Source organism: Eumetopias jubatus, unplaced genomic scaffold, assembly GCF_037043125.1.
Source record: "Eumetopias jubatus isolate StellerSeaLion01/CBP00866 unplaced genomic scaffold, mEumJub1_p1.0 scaffold_30, whole genome shotgun sequence".
NCBI lineage: Eukaryota > Metazoa > Chordata > Mammalia > Carnivora > Otariidae > Eumetopias > Eumetopias jubatus.
The window spans coordinates 1,486,454-1,499,138 of NW_028274836.1; the positions used below are offsets into that span (position 1 = coordinate 1,486,454).

The 12,685-nt window shown below is 58.9% G+C and overlaps 1 protein-coding gene across 1 annotated transcript in view; it reads right to left on the minus strand.

The window, feature by feature from the left end:
- Positions 1-4,039: 4,039 nt before the first annotated feature.
- The window catches only part of WNT3A (Wnt family member 3A), a 41,747-nt gene continuing 33,101 nt past the window's right edge, over positions 4,040-12,685 (minus strand). The window contains exons 3-4 of the mRNA XM_028095931.1: positions 10,082-10,347; positions 4,040-4,519 (exon numbers count right to left, since the gene is read on the minus strand). Coding sequence (XP_027951732.1) covers positions 4,040-4,519; positions 10,082-10,347 — 746 coding nt within the window. The remainder of the gene's footprint in view (positions 4,520-10,081; positions 10,348-12,685) is intronic.

Consider the following 12,685-nt stretch of genomic DNA (forward strand, 5'->3'; position numbering starts at 1 on the left):
GCCAATTAGGGTGGCTCCTGCCTGGGCCCTGACTCAGACTTGCTATAGGCTGTGCTGTGTGCTGTGGACCGAGCCCGGTGGTGGCTGGAGTAGGGCGCCTGTCACCCCTACCTCCAGGGCCTGAGCCTGTGCAGCGTGTCTGGTCCAGCTTTGCAGCCCAGGATGGCCTGAGGGCTGCGTTCCGAGCTCCCCAACCAGACTCACCCCCTGGAGGAGATTGGCTGCCCACGCTCCTGCCTCGGCCTTGGCTCTGTGCACTTAATCACAGGCTCCTTCTTTATAGCGCATCTGCCCACAGCCCACCTGGTTTAGCTGACCCCCGGGGGCCCCAGCCGGGAATCCCCAGGGGTCAGCTACAGCACCAGAGCAGGGGGTGACCCAGCCTGGAATGGGCCTGGTGGGAGAGCAACCAGCAAGAGGCCATGGCCTTGTTGGGGGGGGGATGTGGGAGAGTCAGCCATGACTTGGGGTGTGCTGGGAGAGGTACCCTTCCTGCCCTGGGTCTGCGCCCCCTTGTCCGGGACCCCCGTCCTGCCCTGGGTCCGCGCCCCCTTGTCCGGGACCCCCGTCCTGCCCTGGGTCCGCGCCCCCTTGTCCGGGACCCCCGTCCTGCCCTGGGTCCGCGCCCCCTTGTCCGGGACCCCCGTCCTGCCCTGGGTCCGCGCCCCCTTGTCCGGGACCCCCGTCCTGCCCTGGGTCCGCGCCCCCTTGTCCGGGACCCCCGTCCTGCCCTGGGTCTGCGCCCCCCGTCCAGGCCCCCCGTCCAGGCCCCCCGTCCAGGCAGCTGCGGCTTTCCTGTCCGCAGAGGGTGATTCTTCCTCCCTGTGCTCCTAGCCCATCCCCAGCCCACAGGGCCCTGACGCCCACTGCTGAGGGGCCGCACCGGGCTTCTCTCCCTGCCGAGGCCTCCTCCTGCCGGTCCCTGGCCCCCTCCCTTCCAGCAAATGGCCCCTGCAGGGTGGGGGCTGGACCTTCAGCTGTCAGCTTCCTGGTTATCTCCCTCCCATCCCCCATGTACCCTAGCCTGTGTCCCCACCCCTGACTCCTCAGCTTCTTCCCTCCCCGTAGGTTGGTCTGGCTGGATGTCAGGGGCACAGAGGAAAGGCAGAGAGGACAGGGACCCCGCACCTGTCTTGGAGGGGTGAAGGTGTGGCCTTGGCGGCCTCAGTTTCCAGAGGCTCCACTCAACCCTGTACGCCCCACATACCCCGAGTTAGGGTGGACGTGGGCGCTAGCCATGGAGGGGCCATGGGAGGCTCCAGCCAGCAGGATGCCCTGCCCCCAAAGGCAGGGCCAGCCCATCCCCAGCCCGAGGTCCTGAGCACGGTGCTGGGATGCAGCCCACCCTAGGCTTAGAGGCTGCCGACCCTGCCAAGCTTTGCACACTGGAGTGATGTGCTGCTACCACAGAGGGGAGGCCAGGCAACCAGGGTCGCCTCTGGCCCCTGGCCTGAGGGGGACAAGAACAGGTAGGAGCCCCTGGGAGATCTTGGCCTTGTGCGGTGGCGCTCCACCAGCAAGGGTCGTCCCCGTGGCCTTCATGCTGGATTCCCCCCACATGCGCCGTGACTTCTAGGTTGGCTTGGCCGGAGGCAGGAGGAGAAAAGCACCCTGATTTCCTGGCCCTGTCTGGGCTGGTGAGCCTTGGGTTGAGGGGGTGTGTCTTGCCTCCCAGCCAGGCCAGACTCTTGGAAAGCCCTGTGCTGGGCCACGATGGGGACCCCATCTCTTTCCTTTGGTGACCCTCCCTCTCCCCCTGGACTTCCAGCCCCTGGAGGCCCCAGCAGAGGCCCCGGGGGCCCTCTCGTCTTGGCCTGTGGACCTCTTCCCTCCCAGAGGGCCACCACCAATCCAGCCCCTGCGCCTTACCAACCCACTGCCAAAAATCCAGTACAATGCAGTCTCGTGTCATGGTTTCTTCTTTTTGTTTCTTTTTTGTTTGTTTGTTCTTTACTTTCCCCTAATTGTTTGAAACTCACAAGCTATAACTAAAATAATTTCTTTCCTAGAAAGAAAAGGAAAACAACAACAGCACATTGTTGGTCTAGCTCCAGTGTATGGTGGATATAGCAGCATTGGAAATAAAATTAAAACCACAAACACAAAAATCAAGGCAGAGGGAGGTCACGTCCCCAGAGGCGTGCAGGTCATCGTGCCACACCGTGCCCTCCCCCTGCCTGGGTGTGGGCCCTCGGGGCCAGGGGCTGGGGGACATTTCACAGTGGCAGAGGCTGGGCGAGGAGAGGTCTCCGCATGGCAGCAGCCGGTGGGAAGTCCCTGTGGGCACTGGCCCGGGTCCTGCAGCAACCTCGTGTTCCACGGCGGGGTGGACGAGTCAGGCGGAGACGAGGAGCCGCCAGCCAGAGGCTCCAGGATGCACAGAGCGCGCAGCCGCCGGGCCTGGGGTCAGTCCTGGCCATGGGGGCTGGCAGGGAGGCCAGCCCTCTGGGGGTTGTGGGGCCTCCGCCCGCGGCGGTGGGGACTCCCCCTCCCCAAGCCTCCCCAACAAAACCACCCAGATCAAAGGGAGCCTCCGGGGCAGGGTATGGTGCTGGGCAGGGCCCGGGCGGCAGCTCAGGCCAGTTGCTTGGGCAGCCTTGGGGTCTGAGCCCCCTTCCCGCCTTCCCCTTAGGAGGGACTGTGGCCCAGAGGGGAACAGGCTGGGGCAGGGACTGGAGGAGACTCTGCTCCTCTCCTGTGGATGGGAGATGAGGCCAGGGAGGAGGGCAGGCCAGGGGCCAGCAGAGGTCCCTGCTGGTCAAGCCAAGCGTGGCGCCTGGCTGGGGCCTGGGCGACAGTAGGACTGGTCCCTGGGAAGATGGCCCAGGGGGTCTGAGGCCCAGGGCAGAGCCAGTCCTCAGGGTCCGGGCCCCTCTGCTGCTGGGCTCCACGTCCTCTCCCCAGGCAGAACTGGTTCCTGGGGTTCGGCAGGGTGAGGACCGGCTGTGCGGTAGCGTTCCGCGTTGGGGCTCTGGCAGATGCCAGGCTGAGGGAGGGGGGTGCCCCCAGGCCTCCAGGCCCCTGAACTGTTCCGGAGCACCGGACTTGGCGGCTGGACCGCAGGGCCCAGGGGAAGGGGTGGGAGGAGATGCCAGCCCGCGGGGTCTCCACGGCCAGTTCCCCCACGACCTGCGCTCCACACAGGCCAAGCGGGGTAGGGGGGCCCTTACAGATGGGCTGCGGGGAGGAGGACGGCAGCAGGGAGCCCCGCCCCCAGGGAGCCCCGCCTTCTCCCCCACCCGGAAGCCCCACCCACGGAACCCCGCCCATCCAGGGAGGAACCCCATCCAGGGGTCCCCGTCCTGGAGCCCCGCCCCCGTGCAGGGAGCCCCGCCCCCGCCTTTCTAGGGAGAAGTCCCGCCCCATCCAGGAGGCCCACTCGGAGGCCCGCCCCCAGAGAGGAGCCCCGCCCCATTCAGGCAGGAAATCAGCGCTTGTCGGGCGGACTCCGCCCCCATCTGGGAGCCCCAGTTGGGGCCCCGCCCCCGTCGGGAAGAGCCCCGCCCCCATCCGGAAGCCCCACGTGGGGGCCCCGCCCCTGCCGGGAGTAGCCCCGCCCCTGCCGGGAGGAGCCCCGCCCCCCGTCCAGAGAGGAGCCCCGCCCCCGTCCAGGGAGGAGCCCCGCCCCCGTCCTGGGAGGAGCCCCGGCCCCGTCCTGGGAGGAGCCCCGCCCCCATCCTGGGAGGAGCCCCGGCCCCGTCCTGGGAGGAGCCCCGCCCCCCGTCCAGAGAGGAGCCCCGCCCCCGTCCAGGGAGGAGCCCCGGCCCCGCCCCCGTCCAGGGAGGGGCCCCGCCCCCGTCCTGGGAGGGGCCCCGTCCCCGTCCAGGGAGGGGCCCCGCCCCCGTCCAGGGAGAAGCCCCGGCCCCGTCCTGGGAGGGGCCCCGCCCCCGTCCTGGGAGGAGCCCCGGCCCCGACCTGGGAGGAGCCCCCGCCCCGCCCCCGTCCTGGGAGGAGCCCCCGCCCCGCCCCCGTCCTGGGAGGAGCCCCCGCCCCGCCCCCGTCCAGGGAGGAGCCCCGGCCCGGCCCGCGGCCGCTGGCGCTACTTGCAGGTGTGCACGTCGTAGACGCGCGCGCACTCTTGACAGCTCACGTAGCAGCACCAGTGGAAGACGCAGTGGCACTTCTCGCGGCGCCGCTCGGTGCGCGCGTTGTGGCCGCGGCCACAGCACAGCAGGTCGCAGCCGTCGATGCCGTGCGAACTCACGTTGCACGTGCGGTCGCGGGTGCCGAACGAGCCGGTCTCGGCGTTGGGCTCGCAGAAATTGGGCGAGGCCTCGTAGTACACCAGGTCGCGCTCCGTGGGCACCTTGAAGTAGGTGTAGCGCGGCCGCAGGGTCTCCACCCAGCCGCGCGACTCGCGGTGCTTCTCCACCACCATCTCCGAGGCGCTGTCGTACTTGTCCTTGAGCAAGTCACCGATGGCGCGGAAGTCGGGCTGCGACCACCAGCACGTCTTCACCTCGCAGCTGCCCGACAGCCCGTGGCACTTGCACTTGAGATGCATGTGGCTGGCGATGGCCTGCAGGAGCGCGCCGAGGGGCGTCAGGGCGGGCCCTAAGCACCCCCCTCCCCGGTTCGGTTCGTCTGCGCGGGGGTCCGTCTTCCCCCCCCACCCCGGGGCGTGCTCCTTGCCTGCGGCCCCCCGCCCCATGAGCTCCTGGCAAGCCCAACGCAACCTGTCTCCTCCATAGAGGCCCTTCTCCGGGTTCCCGGCGCCGCCTCTTCGGTGCGGGGCAGGTGCCTGTGCAGGTCCGCGCCCTGGCAGACCCAAGATCCCTGGAGAGCAGGGCTGGGAGCCTCACCTCTCTCCAGGCTGGGTCAATTTCTACAGCCTTTATGACTGAGTGAGGGAAGGAAGGCACAGTAACAGTAACTGACGGTCTGGTCGGGGCATGCGGGAGAGAGGACATGATGCTGACCTGGAGAGCCTAAGACGCAGCCCAGAGGACATGTACGTGGCGGCAAGTCTGGGGGCTGACCTGAGCGCACGTAATGGGGGTGGCTTGAGCAGAGCACCTTTAGGGCCCAGGAATCTGGGTTTATGGGGCTGTAACGGAATTCCAAGAGGAGGGAGGGAGTGTGGGGGGACAAGGCTGGGGGACTTTGGGGGACTTTGGGGTCCTGAAGGCCAACAGCCACAGGGCCTGGCTGAGGAATGGGTTTTTTCCCTTCCCTCTTTGAGGGAAGGGATGGGGTTGGGGGCGAAGGGGCGTGTGACTCAATCCGACTGTCTATGGTGGACACCTACCACCACGAGCCCTGGAGATGTGGCTGGTCCAAAGTGCACTGTGCTGAATGCTGGCTCTCACAGAGTCCCCAGACTTCATGCAAGAAGAGGGTGTAAACTATCTCCTTCACTAGTTTAGTATTGATGGTGACCATTATTGCAATGATAACATGTTGGGTGACATATCTACCTTAATAACACTTAATGGTAAAACCAATGTCACCTGTTTCCTTTTTAAATGTGGCTACAAGAACATTTTCAGCTACCGACGCGAGTCCCATTACACCCCTATTGGTCAGTGTGAGGTGGGCTCTGTGTCCGGATGCTGCGTCTTCTACACTTCCCTCTCACACTCGCCCTTTCCCGGGGTATCAGTAATGACTGCATCCCTCCCCCCAGTTAATCTCCATGTTCTTCTCTTTCCCAGAGGAGAGACCTCTTCAGTGTCTTTAGGTTTACTTTTATCAGAGTTATATCTGCATATACTTTAGAGTCCGAGAGTTCCTGAGACTCACTCCCACACCCACACAGCACCTTCCTGACCAGCCAAGGCAACACCTGTGCCTCTTCAATCTCTAACAGAATGTTTGTCTTACTGCTTCTTGAGTGTTGGGGGCTCCAGCAATGTCTCCCCTCTCACCACGGAGGGTGGGAAATCAGCTTTTTATCATCACCCCACCACTGCAATACACACCTGCCCAGCGCCCTCCACCCTAAAAACTGAAGCATAATCTGGTCAGATCAATATTCAGCACTGGCCGTATTGGAACTATGTTAAATGTCATACCCAGCCGAGCCCTGTGATAGGATATGGTTCCTTTTCCTTTCCTATAAAACTTTGTTGTTGCTATTTTTAGTGTACTTATTACAGATTCAGACTCAAACTTTCCCTGAATTGTCTAAATATCCTATGTGAGATGTTCAAACACACCTCGTATTCTAAGATTTCAGCTTCTTGGAGATATCTTTTTCAGAGGGTGTCTGGTAGATTTCGTGAAATGTGCCTGCCCGAAATCATACCTTCTCTACTTAGAAAGTGGACAAGATGGTTTAGCTGGGTATAAAATGCTTGGCTTAGAATCTTATTTCCTTTCAGAACTCTGATAGCACCTCTCCATTTTTATTCCAGCTCCCATTGTTCTTCTTGGGAACTCTGATGCCCTTGTGATTCCTGATCCTTTGCATGAAACCCACTGCGTGGAGGGCTCCTCTGTGTCGTAGGCTGTGAATTTCATGGTGATAGGTCTTGATATGGGTCTCCTCTCTCATGTGCTAGAGTCACTTTCTGGGTCTGTTTGGTCTGAAACTTGTGATCCTCAGTCCTGGGAACCCTCCTGCCTTCTTTGCGATTCCTCTTCTTCAAGTTCATCATTGTCTCTCTTGGACAGACCCTCCATGTTCTCCATTCTTTTCCTATTTTCCATCTCTTTGTCTTTTTTCTTCTACTTTGTAGAAGGGTGTCTCAAGTATCTGCCAACCTTTGTGCTGGGAGTTTGGTTTCTGCTATTCTACTTTTAGTATCTAGCAGCTTTTTCCCCCTCTCTGAATGTTCTTTTAATTTAACATCCTATTCCCCTTTTATGGAAAGAGTACTTTATCTCTCTGGGGATAGTGGCAGATTTTTTTTTTCCTTTAACTGTTTTCAATCATTTAAAAAATTTTTTAAGTAATCTCTACACCCAATGTGGGGCTCAAACTCATGACCCTCAGTCACGCACTCTACCAACTGAGCCAGCCAGGTGCCTGGAATAGCGGTAGTTTTTGAAGTTTTCATCTCTCTTTACAATGTCTCTCTCCCACCAGTTTTGTTTTTGTTTGTTTTGGTCTTCACCTTTGCGGTTGTGAGAGGCCTTCCTCAGATGACCTGTGATCCCTTGGCTGTCTGCTCATATTTAAAAGGAGGACACTACACATCGTGCTGGAAGCTCATGTGCTTGGCGGGGGCTTACCGGCATGGGCCCTCGCTATACAGTGACCTGGCTCCATTATTTCATGGGGGAACCCCAGTCAGTATGTTTGAGTCTCTTCTTGGGTTGATCCAATCCCCAGGGGAGAATCTTCCATTCTCCTGCCTAGAGGCTCATCAAGATTCACTGTGGGATACAGAGACTAGGAAGAGAAAGGCATGTGTAGATGGAGACTCCTTTCACTTGGGAAGCCTCACCTTCACCCAGACTGTCCTTGACACACTGTGTCCCTCAGTCCAGACACACTGTGCTTTGCCCTTCCTGGAGAACACATCTCCTGACTTCTGCCATGGTAAAGGGGTGGGGGTGGGGCTTTGCCTGGATGGAAGGGGTTGGACAGAAGACCTGGTGGGTTATAAACTGCTTTTAAAGTAGATTATGGGGGCACCTGGGTGGCTTAGTCATTAAGCATCTGCCTTTGGCTCGGGTCATGATCCCAGGGTCCTGGGATCGGGCCCCGCATCGGGCTCCCTGCTCAGCGGGAAGCCTGCTTCTCCCTCTCCCACTCCCCCTGCTTGTGTTCCTGCTCTTGCTATCTCTCTCTCTCTCTGTCAAATAAATAAATAAAATCTTAAAAAAAAAAAAACAACAAAGTAGATTATCAACCCATCTTCCCATTTTTAGCCCCATTATTTATCTCTACTTTTCAAGACACCCAATACTAGTAAATCCTGGGCTGGTTCTCAGAGTTCTCCTCTACTGGTTTAAGATTCTACTTTCCCCTAAGACCCAAGTATTCATGGATCTACTTCGTAGTCTGAAAACTTTTGCTGCCACTGTTAGCTCCTGGTTTCCATATGGTCAGGAGTGTTCGTGTATTTATGTGTTGTAACATTCATTCACTGTCATTTTAGTGGGGTTCCGGGGAGTACAGAGGGATGCTTATGTTTTGGCATTCCTCATAGACCCTTCAGTTCTATAGCGGCTATGTGATTCTTTCCCAAGTATATTCTATATTTTTATAGTTTCCAGTTCCCCGCCGAGACATTCATTCAGACTCGCGTTTTGGCTTTGTAAACCTAAGTAAGCATATTTCTTTTTTCACAATATGTGTCTCATAATTCCAGTATCTGGAGTCCCTGCGGACTTGTTTCTGTGGTTTTTGCCGATGATCACTCATTGTGTCACCAGCTCATGTGACAGGTTATCTTTTGATTATGTGCTGGATGCTGTGTTTGAAAAATTATTTGTAGAAACATTTTTTGACCTTGAATAAGGTGATCATCCTCCAAAGAGGATTTGCCTGCTTTTTCCAGGTGTGTGGGAAAACCAGCAATTTGGGATCACCATAATCTGTTCTCAGATCTTGAGATTTTTCGAGCCTGCACATGTGAGCAAGGGCTGGTCTACTTCTGGTTTTCCTTTACTCCTCAGGGTCCCAGCCTAAACTGAGGAGCGGTTTTCTAGAGACAGCACCCTTGGTGGGCCCCTCAGCTCTGAGAGACCGCCGGAAGTGCAGCTCAGTGTATGCACTCTGTCCAGATCAGGACAAAAGCTGCCTTGGGTACTGGGCTCAGGACTCTGCCTTCTCCTGGCCCTTGAGCGGCTAACTCCTCACCAGAGGAGGTTACTTCTTTTACACTTAAAATAACTTTATGGGAGCATAATATACATACAAATAGTATATATGTTATAAATGCAAAACCTGACAAAATGTCACAAATTGCCAGCCACAATGTCACAAATTGCCAGCCACTGAACACCAGCTCCCCAGAAACTCCCATCGCGTTCTCTTCCAGCCGTGCAGAGTCTCCTGTTCGGCCTCCTTATACTCTTTATCGGTGTCTTTTTATGAACAGAAGTTATTTACTTTAATGCAGTCCACATTACGGCTATGTATTTCTTTCATTGTAAGTGCTTTTTGGTCCTGTTTAGGAAACCTTTGCCTACTCCAGGGTCACAGAAATGTTCTCCTATGTTTTTTTCCTAACGTGTTACAGGACACTTCTCACATTTCGTCCTGCGTTTGTACTTGTCTTGGGCAAGAAGATGAGTCAGTTACCTTGTCTTCTGTCATTGGCCGCCCAACACCTCAGCCCCCTGCCATCCCCTGGCTCCAAGGCCAGCACCACCTCTGTGCTGCCGGATCTACGGGAGCTCTCTGGGTCCCACGAGTGGTCTGTGCTCCATTGGCTCCCCACGACCTTCAGACCCAGTCCTTCCGGCGTGGGCCCCGTGTCCCTTCTTCCTCTGCCCTCCCTATGCTATTCTACCGGCTGACCTCACCGGCTGTCGTACGCTTTGGGCTGCTCCAAGGCTCCCGGCTTCCCTCCACCCAGATAACCGTGTTACTTTGCATGCACTCCTTTCAGCACTGCTGCTGGCAAAAGGCTTTTTTTTGAGATGCCAGCCGAGGGTGTGGCTTCTCCGAGGTGCCCACATCACCTTGTGTGTGCTTTTCCTTATCACAGAATGTCCCACGCTGTGCTGTAGGGGCCTCACTGTCCTCCTCCCTGGACATGCAGGCCCTCCTACAAGGCAGGCCTTTCTGCCATCCTGCCACCCTGTGGGGATGCCCTCGACCCTTGTGCAGCCACTGGGCTGGGCTGTTTCAGACAGCCCTGGGCAGTAGGTGAGCACATGCCCGGCCTGGCCACCAGAGACAGCCCTCCCATGGTACTTCTGCCAAGCCACACCCTTCAGGGAACCAGGGCTCACATCCTGTTCAGAAAGCTCCTATTTGCCCAGGACGCTCAGGAATGTGGTCAGAGGGTGCACCCCCCAGACCCCACAGGGCCGCGGTGAGATGGCCCCCCACTGCACCCTCAGGATGCACGGGGCCTGGGTGGACAGCTCCCTGTGCACCTGAGAACACGCAGGGCCGTGCACCCCGAGGACACTCCCCACTGCACGCACCCCCAGGGCCAGCCAAGAGCCACTGACATACCTGGCGACCGGCCTCATTGTTGTGGCGGTTCATCGCGGAGCGGGCGTCTGGCCGGTTCTCCCGCGCATCTGCAAACTCTCGAGACACCATGCCGCCAAACTCGATGTCCTCACTGCAGCCACCCCACTTCCAGCCCTCGCCCGGGGAGCCCTGGTGGCGGCTGCTGCAGCCACAGATAGCCGCGGAGCCCTCGGCACACGAGCGTGTCACGGCGAAGGCCACGCCGGCAGAGGCAATGGCGTGCACAAAGGCGGACTCCCGGGTGGCTGTGGAGAGAGGCAACTGGGTTGGCAGGACCTGGCAGGGGCTGGGGTGGTGGAGCCTGGCCCGGTGCATCGCGGCCCCTGGCTGGGCTGGGCCTGCACCCCTGGGGGTGGGTGTGGGTCCCGGACTCAGTCCCCGAAGTGGCCAGGCAGGGCTGTGGAGGAGAGGGGTGCCCCCCACGCAGAAGACCGAAGGAGGAGGGCGAGTATCAGGAGAAAATACTTGGAGGGCCAACCAGCCCAAGGAGCGGCTCTGGACGTCACTCCCCATGAGGAGCCGCAGGGACCCCTGCAATCCGAGGGTCAGCTCCTAGCCAGTGCTGGCCAGGATGGGCAGAATCGGAACCCCAAGCGCTGCTGGGGGCAAGGAAATTGGTGCTGCCCCTTGCAAAGTGGTTTGACAGCTTCTTAAAACCAGACACCTACCATGTGACCAGGCCATTCAGCTAGGTATGTGCCCGGGAGGAAACTCAGGTGCTCGCACGGACCAGGAAGCAAATGTCACGGCTACTTTATCTGTAACAGCCCCAGTCTGGAGGCTCCCAAACGTCCACGAACAGGTCAACGGATAAAAATCTGCGGCCTGAAATAAGTCAGTCCTGGGGAGGTGATGCTGCTAACAAATCTGTTCTCTGTGTTTGAAAGGTTGCTAAGAGAATGGGTCTTCACAGGAAAAACAACCGTAGCCATGTGCTGTGATGGGTATTAACCAGACTGACTGTGGTGATCATTTTGCAATGCGTACATATATCGATTCAGCATGTCGTACACCTGAAACTAAATATTATATGTCAGCTACAGCTCACGGAAAAAGGAAAATGGAATTCTGTCTAGCAGTAACAGAATAAATGACATGGGTGAATCTCAAATCATCTGCCAAGAAAAGGCAGATAGAAAACAAAACCTCCTTCTTGGGCCCCAACAGCCCAGGGTAGAGACCCCCCTACCCAGATGTCTGCGCCGAAAGCTTCTGGCAGCCTAATGGCCTGTTTGGGTGGCAGCTCCTGGCCCACACACCGTCCACCTGTGCCTCTCATTCTGCCTGCACACTTTCCCCTCCCCCCCCAACTCCAGGAAGGGTCACCCCTTCTGGGTCCTGCTCAAGACCAGTGCACACTTTGCCCTGTGATGAACCCTGCTCTCGGGCCTGGAGACTCTGAGGGCCTCCAGCATTCAGGTTGCTGCTGACCCCGGGGGCTGGTTCGGAGGCTGCCCAGGCCTCCAAAGGCGGGGGGGGGGGGGGAACTGAGTCTGGGGAAGTGGTTTTGCAGAAGGGCAGAGGAGGAGGGCTGGAGCTTGGGAAGGAGCTGGTGAGGCTGACCAGGAGTGGACAGAGGCATGTGGGAGGCGTTGAGGGAGGCCCAGAAGCACAGGTTGTGTGGGGGCTTTGCAGAGGCTCGATCCCCAGCCAGGCTTCCTCAGACTACATGAGGGCACCGTGCCTCCTGGGTCTGTGCAGCCCTGCGGCGAGGGTTCGCATCAGTGATCCCCTGCAGTGGACGGCAAGGGCAGGGGGCTACTCTGTGTGAGCAGGTGGAACTCCCTCATTCCTCCACAAGTGCGTATGGAGCACCTGCTCTTTGCCAGGTTCTGCAGGAGGGAGCATGATGGCCTCCTGGAGCTAATGGGCTGATTAACAGGGATTTAAAAACCGAGGTGAAAACCATGGGCTTTGGAGCTCGGTGGGCCTGGGGCTGAACCTAGGCTTGGTGTCTGCTGCGGTTGCGAGGTGGTCCCGGCAGCCCACCTTTGCTGGGCTGGCAGAAGGGAGAAGGGAGCAGGAGAGACGTGATGATGGGCCCGACCAGGCCTCCCATGCCAGGCGTGGGGTGGGTGCCCTGCGTGTCCCCATGGTCCTCCTGGGCAGCAGGCCTGCACGGTGCCGGGGCTCCCAATGGCTCCCATCATGGGGTGCGGCTGCCTTCCCACCCACATCAGTGCCCAGGGGGCTTTTGTCTTGGGAGGGTGATGAGCAGGTGGGCTTCATCCTGGGGGGCGAGCAGAGGCGACAGGCAGAGGCTGTGGGCTGCTCCTGACGCTTCCCCAAGCTTGCACGCCCCAAAGCCCAGGCAGGCAGAGGCAAGCGAATGGCGAGACAGGTTCCAGCCAGCAGCATGCACACACTCAGACTCACTCAACACCCGACACACCTGTCACTGAAAAACGCACATTGACCATCTCGTGCCTCTCCCCGACCTCCCTGGCCTTCCCGTGAGTCCAGCCCTCAGCATCTGTCACCTGCACCATCAGAGGCTCCTGGAGGGAACCCACACGCCCAGCCTCCAGCCTCCCCCCATCCACGTGTGTGTCACACGTCTGTGCACACACACATACTCACAAA